Below are 15,648 nucleotides of genomic sequence, written 5' to 3' on the forward strand. Positions count from 1 at the left end.
TACTCTAGATAAGCACTTCCTCTTTACCAGCACAGTGTTGCTGTTCGTTTTTGCACATTTTAGGTTGAGATCAATCCTAGTTTTGAAAATAAGTTTTTCACTACTAGCCTTATAAATAACACATATTTTACGCCATAAGTTTTCATGCTTGATGCAAGAGAACAGTGCACCTCCCTGTAAAGCAGGTCCTGTGAGTTTTGATATGGAAACTTTAAGTTCTGTTCTGTCATCAATAACGTATGAGAGCGTTCATTATCTGCAAAAATGCACTGAATTGGTCGAACGTAATCACTGTATCACATAGCTTACTAGAGATGTCCGATAATATGGGGCTGCCGATATTATCAGCCGATAAATGCTTTAAAATGTAATATCGGAAATTAGCGGTTTTGGTTTCAACCTCCCGATATTCCCGGGAGACTCACGAATTTCTGTGCCCCTCCCGAAAATCTCCCGGGGCAACCATTCTCCCGATTTCCACCCGAATAACATTATTGGGGGCGTGCCTTAAAGGCACTGCCTTTAGCGTCCTCTACAACCTGCCGTCACGTCCGCTTTTCCTCCATACAAACAGCGTGCCGGCCCAGTCACTTAATATATGCAGCTTTAACACGCACATGAGTGAATGTGAGGCATACTTGATCAACAGCCATACAGGTCACACTGAGGGTGACCGTATAAACAACTTTAACACTGTTACAAATATGCGCCACACTGTGAACCCACACCAAACAAGAATGACTAACACATTTCGGGAGAACATCCGCACCGTAACACAACATAAACACAACAGAACAAATACCCAGAACCCCTTGCAGCACTGACTCTTCCGGGACGCTACAATATACACCCCCGCTACCACCAAAACCCTGCAAACCCCCCCCCCCACCCCCCCTTACCATCTCCTGAATTCGGAGGTCTCAAGGTTGGCAAGTATGCTCTAGTATACTCTGGACTGAAGCTGTGTGCCTTCATTGTTTGTGTAGCTGTTGTTTTGAGGCATGTTTAAAAAAAAAAAAAAAAGCACTTTGTGAAAGTCAAAGTATAGTATTTCTCATAGTTGTAGTGGGTATCAGGATTATCTCAGGGAGGGCATGTCCCAAATTCCAAGCTGTTTTGAGGCATGTTAAAAAAAATAATGCCCTTTGTGACTTCAATAATAAATATGGCAGTGCCATGCTGGCACTTTTTTCCATAACTGGAGTTGAAGTTGTTCTCTTATTTTGGAAAACCTTGTTTTTTATTGATGGATTGAAACTTGTATTAGTAGATTGCACAGTACAGTACATATTCCGTACAATTGACCACTAAATGGTAACACCCGAATAAGTTTTTCAACTTGTTTAAGTCGGGGTCCACGTTAATCAATTCATGGTAAAGTTACATTGTTTAATGCATCCAGCGGGGCATCGCAACAAAATTAGGCATAATAATGTGTTAATTCCACGACTGTATATATCGGTATCGGTTGATATCGGAATCAGTAATTAAGAGTTGGACAATATCGGGATATCGGCAAAAAAGCCATTATCGGGCATCTCTATAGCTTACTAATACAACTATACCTGTAAAGATGCATGGAAAGAAAATGTGAAGTCATGCATCACTTCTCTCCCCAGGCAACTTTATTAGACCTTCAGGTGTAGGTGATGGCAATATTAAAAATGACTCCTTTCCTTCAAGTGAGCGTGCAATAGGGCACGAACCGAGGTGGACAGACTGTGAAAGATAGATATTTTAGTATGCGCCCCTTTAAATAGTGACAATTATCTGCAGACAGCTCAGTTAATAACGCGTTGCTTCAGGTGGTGGCAATCAGTCAGGTTCACAATTCCAAGTTCAGAGCAGCTAAAGACGCGCGCTGACTGGCTGCTTAAGAGGTTGTCAATGCATGAGAGTATAATCTGCTTTTCCGCTGATTTCACGCTCAGACACACACACTTGCATAATCTTACTTACTTTCCACACGACTTCGTTTACGTGATTAAACAATCTGTTGTCTGACACTTAAAGGAACTCATCTCCAATTTTGTGCTTGTCATTTGGTTTATTAGCTCGGCAGGCAATGTGGTTTTTGCGCATGCTCGGCTATTTCAGTGTCGGAACATATCTCAATAAAGCTCACGTACTGCTTAGATCAGGGGTGTCAAACTCATTTTAGATCGGGGGCCACATGGAGAAAAATCTACTCCCAGTGAGTATCAATTCACAAGTTTCAATTTAGCAGGAAGCGGGAAGTGTTGCACCGTAGCCAGACCGGGATAGCAGAGAAGGAGAATAAAACGTTGATTAGGTGGCAGATACAGTCATGCTCATAAGTTTACATACCCTGGGAGAATGTATGATTTCTTGGCCATTCTTCAGAGAATATGAATGATAACACAAAAACATTTCTTCCACTCATGCTTAATGGTTGTGTGAAGCTATTTATTGGCAAACAACTGTGTTTACTCTTTTTAAATCAACATGACAAAAGAAAGTACCCAAATGACCCTGATCAAAAGTTGACATACCCCAGTGACTTAGATCTGATGACATGCACAAAAGTTGACACAAACAGGTTTGAATGGCTAATCAAACATTTTGACATTGGCTATTTCTAAGCTCTTTTGTTAATATGCATGTATTAATTTGCCTTATGTGTGACTGTTTTTTAGATTATATATATATATATATATATATATATATATATATATATATATATATATATATATATATATATATATATATATATATATATATATATATATATATATATATATATATACAGTATATATATATATTATATACAGAGTATATATATATTATATACAGAGTATATATATATATATATTTATATATATATATATATATATATATATATATTTTATATACAGTATATATATATATGTATATATATATATTTTTATATATATATGTATGTATATATGTATATCTATATGTATGTATGTGTGTATATGTATATATGTATATATATATATATATATATATATATATATATATATATATATATATATATATATATATATATATATATATATATATATATAGATACATATATATATATACACACATACATATATATGTGTGTGTGTGTTTATATATATACATAAACAAAAACATATATATATATATATATATATATATATATATATATATATATATATATATATATATATATATATATATATATATATATATACAGTATATACAGTCGTGCTCATAAGTTTACACACCCTCAGAGAATGTATGATTTCTTGGCCATTCTTCAGAGAATATGAATGATAACACAAAAACCTTTCTTCCACTCATGCTTAATGGTTGTGTGAAGCTATTTATTGGCAAACAACTGTGTTTACTCTTTTTAAATCAAAATGACAAAAGAAAGTACCCAAATGACCCTGATCAAAAGTTTACATACCCCAGTGACTTTGATCTGATAACATGCACAAAAGTTGACACAAATGGCTAATCAAGGTTCCAATCCTCACCTGTGCCCTGTTTGTTTGTAATTAATGTGTGTGTATAAAAGGTCAGTGAGTTTCTGGGCTTCTGACAGACCATTGCATCTTTCATCCAGTGCTGCACAGATGTTTCTGGATTCTGAGTCATGGGGAAGACAAAATAATTGTCAAATTATCTGCGAGTAAACACAGTTGTTTGCCAATTTATAGCTTTACACAACCATTAAGCATAAGCGGAAGAAAGGTTTTTGTGTTATCATTCATATTCTCTGAAGAATGGCCAAGAAGTCATACATTCTCCCAGGGTATGTAAACTTATGAGCACAACTGTATATATTTACTAGGCCATTTTCAAGAAGGATATTTAAAGAGAAACTACATCTTGTGAGACCATGTCAGCCAACCCCGAAAAGCTAGCTCAGCTGTTCTGGCGATGAAATGGGGAAACGCCCGCCATTTCCACTCGCATAAGCCCCAGACGAGGGGTACCATTGTCTTATACTGCGCCGAATAGGTCCTAGCAATTGAGAGTTCAAATATTTAATTTGTTCCCGTTTGATATGTTTTTCCACCAATGGCTTTTGTTTGTATTGTAGCGTCCCGGAAGAGTTCCCAGGGAATTCTGGGAATTTGTTCTGTAGTGTTTATGTTGTGTTGTGGTGCAAATATTTTTCCAAAATGTGTTTGTCGTTGTTGTTCAGTCTGGTTTCTCTATATGGCACATGTTTATGACAGTGTTAGCATTGTTCATACTGCCACCCTTAGTGTGACATGTATGGCTGTTGAGTAAGTATGCACTTCATTTGCTCGAGTGCAGTATGTTCAAAGTCAAGATGAATGTGTCATTAGTTCATTATCGGGCACAATGACACCTTGGTTAGGTTTTAGTAATTATAAACTATAAGATTTGTGACTTTTTGATTATGTAAAACGGGCCAAAATCGCCACATAATTAGCAACAACAAGATTGATTTTCCAAAAATTATTTTAAAGTTCGAAAGTTGTCATCAATCCCACCCCCCTCCATCGGCGCCTATGGGCTGATGCAGGAACACCCACATTTTGAAGCTAAAAGTGGGCGCTATAAAATAATTTGTTAGAAAACACACCTGAAATCAGGACTCAGGATTTTTACCAGGAGACATAATTTTTAGGTTTAGAACTATAAAAATAAGTGCCAATGTTGGCAGCATTAGAACGACCCTTTGATTCAATATAAATGTGTCTTTATTTTGTGTTGTATTTTCTCCTCTACCAAGCATTACTTCTACCCCGGCAAAAATATATTCTAGGTATTCTGTCCAGGCCTCTTCAGGCTACTTTGTCATGCCCTGACCTAACACATGCACCCCCGACCTGTTTACCACACCTGTCGGCATGTTTTTGCTTTGCTACATTAGCTTTAGACCTCATTTGCAAGTTCACCGCCGGGTCACACTTCTTTCCTATCTTACACATACAGACACACAAAACGATGATGTGAAGAAAGCTAATAATTGAATGAATATCTAACAATAATAAATGCAAAAGGTACACTACAAAAACTGAAATCTAAGTAAGATTAAATATCTCAAATAAGGATGATATTTGCTTCTTTTCTGTCTGATAAAATAATTCTTCTCACTAAGCAGATTTTATGTTAGTGTTTTACTTGTTTTAAGAGTTTCGGTCCTAAATGATCTCAGTAAGATTTTACAGCGTGTAGCTGAGATTTGATTACCTATATTGAGTAAAACATGCTTGAAACTAGAAAATCAACTGTTGCAAAGCTGTGTCATCAACACTCACAAGTATAAAACTACTTTTTTTTTAAATAATAATTTCTTATTTCAAGCATGAAAAAAAAAAAATCACGACTTTGACACAATTGTGTCTCATAATTAAAACAGATGACAGCCAAATGGACTTTGCTTTTTTATTTTCAATGAAACAATAGACAAAACGTACTCATATAGTAGTACAGTTGGCACAGTACAGTAAACTGACAGTTTATATTTAAACATTTAACATGTGACATTTCTAACAACTTTAAACAGAAATAGTTCATGTACATTCAGATAAATTCTTCAAAATTACAATTAAAAAATCTTTGGCCGGGGTTCCGGGCTGTATATATATATGCGCACTAATTGACTGAAAGAGCACGCACTTGGCGCGATGATGTCATGTTGTCGATGGAAAAATGCATTTTTAGACCATATGATTTGCCTGAGTGGCTAGCAGACCCCAAGAGTAACAAGTGGTTGCCTTGTTGAATTTCCATTAAGAACAATAAATGTGTTTTTAGTATAAGTAAATGTAATGCCGAGCACATATCATTATGTCAAGATAATGGCACTAGCATTTACTTAATTTAAGAATATTGTTCAACATATTGAGCAAAAAGTTCTCATATTTATTTTTTCTACCAAGAAAAGTGCACTTGTTATTAGTGAGAATATACTTATTTTAAGGTATTTTTGGGTTCATTGAAGTTAGCTAATTTTACTTATTTTGGAAAGTCTTGACAAGCCAAATTGTCTTGGTCTATTGGCAGATAATTTTGCTTAGTTCAAATAAAATACCCCTAATTTTTGTATTTTTTTTTCTTGTTTTTGAACACTGACTTTTTGCAGTGTAGTATTTAAAGCACCTTTTTTTCCCTCATCTCAGCTCTTCAAAACTGGCCCTGCCACACCCGTACTACAGACCCGAGGAGGATGACGAGCGCCCCTTCATCTGCTCGCTGGCCTCCGACAACGGCATCATGTCATGTTCCGACGTGCCGGCCAGGCGGGAAGGAGGTCACACGTGCTGCCTGGACAGGGAGGACGCGCTCCACCGACAGGCTCTTGGCCTCAGTCCGGAGCCCATGGCGAACGGGAGCGGTGCCGGTGATACTATTGGCCTGTGCATCAATTGGAATCAGTATTACACCCGCTGCCACACGGGAAGCAATAACCCTCACAAAGGTGCCATCAGCTTTGACAACATTGTCTATGCCTGGATTGTCATTTTTCAGGTATTTTTCTGCTTCTTTTCTCTACATTTTAATTGCATTAAAGGGACTTTATTTTATTTTGCCTATCGTTCACAATCCTTATGAGAGACAATAAGACAAAAATGTTTTTCTTTTTTTTTTCTAATTTGTAAAAAATCAGCTCGTTCTTTGTGGCCAGCAATGCAGCTAATGGAAGCAATCAATTATATCTCTAAATCACTTTAAAAATGCATTCAAAAACAGTCAACAATACTTCATTTACGTTCCGTTACCTGTATAATAACCGAGCTGTAGCGACATTGTTATTGTAAGAGCGAACACTGGGGAACTCTTTTTCTAGCGTAGCAACACATCTGCGTGCTACGGTATTAGCCTAAAAAGGTAGCTTCTATGACAACACGATTTGTAATGCCCAACATAATGCGATAGGACACCAATCTGTACTGACTGAAAAACATGAACAATCATATTACAGTATCTGTAAAGTATTAGCCCACATTTTCTGTTTTGTTTGTACACAGCTAACCAGACAGCGTATGTACTGTAGTTGTACTAACACGGATGACGTTTTGCGTGTATCATGTATAATATTAAAGTGCGATTCACTCGATGGACAGTTGTGCGTTTGGTCCAGCTGGCTGACGAAATTTTTTTCTGGTTTATTTGGGTAAGCAGTCCATTTATGGCGAAATAGCTTGGCTTCAAATTCCACATTTTTCAGCTTCCAGTCACTTTCACCTCATTCTCTCGGCTTCCGTCTGATCAAACGTACACCCTTCCTTTGTGCTGGCTTCTAGCAGCAGTAGTTCACCCTCAGTATCGGTTGTGAATCCTCATTTGTCGTCTTTGTTGTCTGTTACCAAGTCTGCCATTAAAACACACACTTGTGGTTGTTTACAGTAGTAGGACCACACGTTTGTTTCCAGAAGTTATAGTTAAAGTTAAAGTACCAATGATTGTCACACACACACACTAGGTGTGGTGAAATTTGTCCTCTGCATTTGATCCATCCCCTTGATCACCCCCTGGGGGAGCAGTGGTCAGCAGCGTAGCCGCGCCCGGGAGTCATTTTTGGTGATTTAACCCCCAATTCCAACCCTTGATGCTGAGTGCCAAGCAAGTTGTAAGTAGAGATGTCCGATAATATCGGACTGCCGATAATATCGGCCGATAAATGCTTTAAAATGTGATATCGGAAATTATCAGTATCGGTTTCAAAAAGTAAAATATATGACTTTTTAAAATGTCGCTGTACGGAGTGGTACACGGAGGTAGGGAGAAGTACAGAGCGCCAATAAACCTTAAAGGCACTGCCTTTGCGTGCCGGCCCAATCACATAATATTTACTGATTTTCACACACACAAGTAAATGCAAGGCATACTTGATCAACAGCCATACAGGTCACACTGAGGGCGACCGTATAAACTACTTTAACACTGTTACAAATACGCGCCACACTGTGAACCCACGCCAAACAAGAATGACAAACACATTTCGGGAGAACATCCGCACCGTAACACAACATAAACACAACAGAACAAATACCCAGAACCCCTTGCAGCACTCACTCTTCCGGGACGCTACAATATACACCCTCCACTCCCGCCCACCTCAACCTCCTCATGCTCAGGGAGAGCATGTACCAAATTCCAAGCTGCTGTTTTGAGGCATGTTAAAAAAAATAATGCACTTTGTGACTTCAATAATAAATATGGCAGTGCCATGTTGGCATTTTTTTCCATCACTTGAGTTGATTTATTTTGGAAAAACCTTGTTACATTGTTTAATGCATCCAGCGGGGCATCACAACAAAATTAGGCATAATAATGTGTTAATTCCACGACTGTATATATCGGTATCGGTTGATATTGTAATCGGTAATTAAGAGTTGGACAATATCGGAATATCGGATATCGGCAAAAAAGCCATTATCGGACATCTCTAGTTGTAAGTGTGCTGCTATGGAAACGGAAATCAATGCGTTGGAAATATCAGTCTTTGCAATAATTAAAATGATCAAAATTCGGTAAGTATTGTATATATTACATATTGTTATGACGGTGTCTGTTACCACAATATATATATATACTTGCAGTGTGTATATAAAACATATTACATATTGTTATGAAGGTGACCGTTACTACATTATATATAGACTTGCAGTGTGTATATAAAACATATTACATATTGTTATGAAGGTGACCGTTACTACATTATATATAGATTTGCAGTGTGTATATAAAACATATTACATATTGTTATGAAGGTGTACGTTGCTACATTATATATAGATTTGCAGTGTATATATATAAAACATTAATGGAGGGTTTTGAAGTTGTTTTAAAGGGCTTCAAAGGCTACAACGGTGACTCTCATTAGTCGCATCTTCCAAGCCTTTAAAATAAATTAATAAATTAAAAAGCCATATGTGTTCTTGTCTCTCATAATGATTGTGAACGATAGGCAAAATCCCCCCCCCCCCAAAAAAAAAAGTTCAGTTCCCTTTTCAGTTCTTTGCACAGAGTCTAAATCCCATATTTCTTTTTAGGTGATCACTCTGGAGGGCTGGGTAGAGATTATGTATTATGTAATGGATGCCCACTCCTTCTACAACTTCATCTACTTCATCTTACTCATCATTGTAAGTATCACATTTACTTTTTGAAGTATTACATGCCACCATCACAATTAAGGATGGCATTTTTTGACTCGTATATGAGACGACCCCTCTTTTTCAAGACAAAATCCGAGACAAAAGAGTACACAATATATTTTTTAAAAATTATATTTTCAATATTAGTGTAACAACTGCTCGATTTCGATAAACCAGCATATCATGCTGTCTCTGCGTCGCCATGGCAGTGGTGTGTGTGTGAATGACAGGAAGAAAAGCTGACGTCTAGTCGAGTAACAAAGTTGAGACTGCACTGCAACCAAGTACAGTAGTGTATAGCGGTGTCAAAAAAATAAAAATAAAATAAAAATAAAAATAAATATTTATATAGGCGAGGTTTCTGTGGTTTATCCGTTATACAGTGCTCAATACCAGGGTAGAGCAGAATATATGTTAGGTCAGGAAAAAGCACAGAGGCTTTATCATCCCTACAAGCCTGTTTCGCAGGTTTCCCTGCTCGTCAGGGGATTTCATAAAATCCCCTGACGAGAAGGGAAACCTGCCCTGTCTTGCCACTTAGGCAAATCATATTGTTGATGTAGATGCCATTATTTACTGTACAGATTTACAGATTTAAGAGAAGTGTTGGATATTTATCTTGTTGCCTTATTTGTATTTTACTTTTTTAAATATTTGGGGAGAATTTTTTTTAAACAAAATCAGTATTATTTTAAGTAATACAGATATTTATCAGAGCTGCCTGTCTATTTTATGAAGGGATGAAGTTAATCATCAATTAATCAATATGGCACCCAATATTATTAAAAAGTATGGATTTTGATATAACCATTAACTGATACCATACTAAAAAAAAAACAACTAACAAATAAATGAATAAAAACTGATACCATACTGATCAAAATATAAGATGGTATTTTTAAAGTCTGAAAGTGGCAGAGCGTCTAATATTTGGGGTGTAGAGATGCAAAAAAACAGGTGGTACTAAACGACTTCTACCCAAGGGAGTCAAGGTTTTTCTTCCAGCATTCGCACTTTGCACCAGATTACCTTTATTTCTTTTTTTGTTTAAAAAATATTAATAAAAAAACAAGTCTTACATTCAAGGTTGTCATTACAGTAATTTGTAGGGCTGTCTTCAACTAAGCATTTTCGATCAGTCCATGGCATTTTGTCTTTTTAATGGTGAAATAAACCGATTGTTATGATACTGTATACTACTATAACGTCACGTGGATGTACATTTTAGGGGCCATATTTCCAGATATCAAAGGACCAGGGGAACAGACTTCTTGATTCACAAGAATTCTTATTTTGTTTGTTCCCAAGAGCCAGCATCCTTCACAGCACACATAACAGATAACAGCAGTCCTTTGTCATTCCGGGGCCGGATCTGGCCCCAGGGCGGCCAGTTGAATAGCAATTGTCTTTACACATTAATCATATTTTTTATAATCACAGTCTGGTAAATATGAACTGTTCTGCTTATTGCTTTCTTGCCAACCAGTATTGTGGGTCTGCTTCTAACAGCAACACATTATATGAATGGACAGACAGATGTGTGACAAGACTTACAAACTTGATGATGTCGTACATGACACATTATTTCAGCATGTATCGATGTGACCATCATTTAGCTGAATTCTGATTTTACACAGGCGAGCTATCTTTGGCCTCGGGCAGCGTGAGTGGTACGGTTACCCTTAAAGCACGGCTCTTCAACTGGCGGCTCTAGAGCCAAATCCGGCCCGGGAATGACACCATACCGGCTCCAGAGTTCCGTTTGAAACTCGATAGACCAACATTTTTACAACAAAGTCCTAAAACACTAGAGTGATCCTGATGTATAGAGGACTTTGGACCACTAAACACATTGGCATATCCTTACGTTGATACTTTAACCTTGCTAGCAAACATAGAACACTGGGGTCCAAACTTATTATTTACATACCCGAGACGTTCCTCAAAGCTCTCATTTAAAACCTCTCCTTTTTGGCAGTTGAAATATTTTTCTACAAATGTGATTTATGAAATGAAAGTGTTGCTGTAACGCAGAGGTGTCAAACTAATTACAGATCGGGGGCCACATGGAGAATAATCTACTCCCAAGTGGGCAGGACTGGTAAAATCACGGCACGATAACTTAAAAATAAAGACAACTTCAGATTGTTTTCTTTGTTTAAAAATAGAACAAGCACATTCTGAACGTGTACAAATCATAAAGTTTTGGGGTTTTTTTACACTTACATGTTACATGTTAATAGTATTCTATCTTTATTTGTTGTTATTTATATTTTCTGAATAAAGTATGTGATTATGTCCATCTGTCAACTCATTGGTGTTGATTTGCAATCTAGCAAGATTTTTTTTTTTAAATATCAACATCAAATTACAGTATGTTATTTATTAGGGCTGCGAATCCCACAATTTGATTCAATAGAAATTATTGTGGTCACGATTTGATTCAAAAACGATATTTTCCCGATTCAAAAGGATTCTCTATTCATTCAATACATAGGATTTCAGCAGGATCTACCCCAGTCTGCTGACATGCAAGCAGAGTAGTAGATTTTTGTAAAAAGCTTTTATAATTGTAAAGGACAATGTTTTATCAGCTGATTGCAATAATGTAAATTTGTTTTAACTATTAAAAGAACCAAAAATAAGACTTATTTTATCTTTGTGAAAATATTGGACACAGTGTGTTGTCAAGCTTATGAGATGCGATGCAAGTGTAAGCCGCTGTGACACTATTGTTCTTTTTTTTTTTTTTTTTATAAATGTCTAATGATAATGTCAATGAGGGATTTTTAATCACTGCTATGTTGAAATTGTAACTAATATTGATACTGTTGTTGATTATATAAATTTTTGTTTGTTGGTTTGTTCTGTATCGTGTTTGTGTCTCCTCTCAATTGCTCTGTTTATTGCAGTTCTGAGTGTTGCTGGGTCGGGTTTGGTTTGGGAATTGGATTGCATTGTTATAGTATTGCTGTGTATTGTTTTGTTGGATTGATTAATTTAAAAAAAAACAACCAATAACTAAAAAAAAATAAAAAAATTAATAACAAAAAAAAATATCGATTTTTTTAAAAATGAGAATCGATTCTGAATCGCACAACGTGAGAATCGCAATTCGAATTTGAATCGATTTTTTCCCACACCCCTATTATTTATGTACTTAAAAAATGTTCCTTGACTGATGTACTAACATTATGTGGTTTATTTTGTACGTATGTAGACTCATCTACAAATATACAAATAATTGCTATTGCGACATCCAGTGGACACATTTAAAACAGCTGTTTCTTTCATTCAAAAAAATGCAGGTTAATTTGTATACTTAGCATACTCATCCTATAAGCCGGATAAAACCTGTTTGTATGTTTGACACCCCTGTTCTAACGTCTTTATCTTAAATGCAGTCAGCAGTAATTTGTTATTTAGTTATACTCGTAGTGTTCCTCAAGGTTAGGTCCTCTCGTTTTCATCATTTGGGCAATTAAACTGGTGGCCCGTGAGTTCAGTTCCAAAAACTTGTGAGAAACTCGCATTTTTGCAAATCGTTCCATCCTCTAAAGGGCATTGATCCGCTTTGCGTTTTTTGTTTCGTGAGGGTTTCTACGGTACGGGGTCGCAGCCTCCTCCCGAAAGGGTGCCGGACTTGGGACCAGCTTAGCGTTTTTTTTCTTTTTGCAGGACATTCTTAAAAACACGAGAAATCTTTGTCTAGCTTTTTGCAGAAGGTCGCTGCCTTGAAGAATGAAAAGGACTGTATTGCGAAATAATTAATAGTTGATATATATAATATTGTGTTTCTTAATCACATCACTGTGAGATGGCATCATAACAGTGGTCTTAGTCTCAGTGGTATAGTGTAGTATAGTATAGTAGTGGTCATAGTCTCAATGGTATGGTAGTGGCCAAAGTCTTAGTGGTATAGTGTAGTATAGTATAGTAGTGGTCATAGTCTCAATGGTATAGTGTAGTATAGTATAGTAGTGGTCATAGTCTCAATGGTATAGTGTAGTATAGTATAGTAGTGGTCATAGTCTCAATGGTATAGTGTAGTATAGTATAGTAGTGGTCATAGTCTCAGTGGTATAGTGTAGTATAGTATAGTAGTGGTCATAGTCTCAATGGTATAGTGTAGTATAGTATAGTAGTGGTCATAGTCTCAATGGTATAGTGTAGTATAGTATAGTAGTGGTCATAGTCTCAGTGGTATAGTGTAGTATAGTATAGTAGTGGTCATAGTCTCAATGGTATAGTGTAGTATAGTATAGTAGTGGTCATACTCTCAGTGGTATATTGTAGTATAGTATGATAGTGGTTATAGTCTCAGTGGTATAGTGTAGTATAGTAGGATAGTGGCCATAGTCTTAGTGGTATAGTGTAGTATAATATAGTAGTGGTCATAGTCTCAGTGGTATAGTGTAGTATAGTATAGTAGTGGTCATACTCTCAATTGTATAGTGTAGTATAGTATAGTAGTGGTCATAGTCTCAATGGTGTAGTGTAGTATAGTATAGTAGTGGTCATAGTCTCAGTGGTATAGTGTAGTATAGTATAGTAGTGGTCATACTCTCAATGGTATAGTGTAGTATAGTATAGTAGTGGTCATAGTCTCAATGGTATAGTGTAGTATAGTATAGTAGTGGTCATAGTCTCAGTGGTATAGTTTAGTATAGTATAGTAGTGGTCATAGTCTCAATGGTATAGTGTTGTATAGTAGTGGTCATAGTCTCAATGGTATAGTGTAGTATAGTATAGTAGTGGTCATACTCTCAGTGGTATAGTGTAGTATAGTATAGTAGTGGTCATACTCTCAATGGTATAGTGTAGTATAGTATAGTAGTGGTCATAGTCTCAATGGTATAGTGTAGTATAGTATAGTAGTGGTCATAGTCTCAATGGTATAGTGTAGTATAGTATAGTAGTGGTCATAGTCTCAGTGGTATAGTGTAGTATAGTATAGTAGTGGTCATACTCTCAATGGTATAGTGTAGTATAGTATAGTAGTGGTCATAGTCTCAATGGTATAGTGTAGTATAGTATAGTAGTGGTCATAGTCTCAGTGGTATAGTGTGGTATAGTATAGTAGTGGCCATAGTCTCAGTGGTATAGTGTAGTATAGTATAGTAGTGGTCATAGTCTCAGTGGTATAGTGTAGTATAGTATAGTAGTGGTCATAGTCTCAATGGTATAGTGTAGTATAGTATAGTAGTGGTCATAGTCTCAGTGGTATAGTTTAGTATAGTATAGTAGTGGTCATAGTCTCAGTGGTATAGTGTAGTATAGTATAGTAGTGGTCATAGTCTCAATGGTATAGTGTAGTATAGTATAGTAGTGGTCATAGTCTCAGTGGTATAGTGTAGTATAGTATAGTAGTGGTCATACTCTCAATGGTATAGTGTAGTATAGTATAGTAGTGGTCATAGTCTCAGTGGTATAGTTTAGTATAGTATAGTAGTGGTCATAGTCTCAATGGTATAGTGTAGTATCGTAGTGGTCATAGTCTCAATGGTATAGTGTAGTATAGTATAGTAGTGGTCATACTCTCAATGGTATAGTGTAGTATAGTATAGTAGTGGTCATAGTCTCAATGGTATAGTGTAGTATAGTATAGTAGTGGTCATAGTCTCAGTGGTATAGTGTAGTATAGTATAGTAGTGGTCATACTCTCAATGGTTTAGTGTAGTATAGTATAGTAGTGGTCATAGTCTCAGTGGTATAGTGTAGTATAGTATGGTAGTGGTCATAGTCTCAGTGGTATAGTGTAGTATAGTATAGTAGTGGTCATAGTCTCAGTGGTATAGTGTAGTATAGTATAGTAGTGGTCATAGTCTCAATGGTATAGTGTAGTATAGTATAGTAGTGGTCATAGTCTCAGTGGTACAGTGTAGTATAGTATGGTAGTGGTCATAGTCTCAATGGTATAGTGTAGTATAGTATAGTAGTGGTCATAGTCTCAATGGTATAGTGTAGTATAGTATAGTAGTGGTCATACTCTCAGTGGTACAGTGTAGTATAGTATGGTAGTGGTCATAGTCTCAAAGAAAATAAAATAACATATAGGTGTTATACAACAATGTTTAATTGTTATTTAAGGATGCATAACAATTGAAAAGCATAGTATGTTGCAGAATGAACAGGGGTTAGTGCGTGTGCCTCACAATACGAAGGTCCTGGGTTCGATCCTGGGCTCCGGATCTTTCTGTGTGGAATTTGCATGTTCTCCCCGTGACTGTGTGGGTTTCCCTCCAGGTACTCCGACTTCCTCCCACCTCCAAAGACATGCACCTGGCAAATAGGTTGATTGGCAACACTAAATTGGCCCTAGTGTGTGAATGTTGTCTGTCTATTGTTGCGTCGGACCAGTCTTCCTCTCAGGGAATAAAAGACACTGGTCAATCCCAAGTTCTTTCGGGTGACATACACTTTATTGCCAAAAGTAGTTGGCCACCTGCCTTGACTCACATATGAACTTGAAGTGTTATCCCATTCCTTACCAATAGGGTGTGGGTCCACCTTTTGCAGCTATTACAGCTTCAACTCTTCTGGTAAGGCT

At 36.7% G+C, this 15,648-nt stretch overlaps 1 protein-coding gene across 4 annotated transcripts in view; it reads left to right on the plus strand.

Moving 5' to 3' along the window:
* cacna1ia (calcium voltage-gated channel subunit alpha1 Ia) overlaps positions 1-15,648 on the plus strand; it is a 566,877-nt gene that overhangs the window by 373,304 nt on the left and 177,925 nt on the right. For all 4 annotated transcript variants that reach the window (XM_062036515.1, XM_062036516.1, XM_062036514.1 and 1 more), the window contains 2 exons: positions 6,117-6,465; positions 8,994-9,086. In XM_062036515.1, the coding sequence (XP_061892499.1) occupies positions 6,117-6,465; positions 8,994-9,086 (442 nt within the window). The remainder of the gene's footprint in view (positions 1-6,116; positions 6,466-8,993; positions 9,087-15,648) is intronic.

The sequence above is a fragment of the Entelurus aequoreus genome, linkage group LG25 (genome assembly GCF_033978785.1).
Source record: "Entelurus aequoreus isolate RoL-2023_Sb linkage group LG25, RoL_Eaeq_v1.1, whole genome shotgun sequence".
In the NCBI taxonomy this organism is placed as follows: domain Eukaryota; kingdom Metazoa; phylum Chordata; class Actinopteri; order Syngnathiformes; family Syngnathidae; genus Entelurus; species Entelurus aequoreus.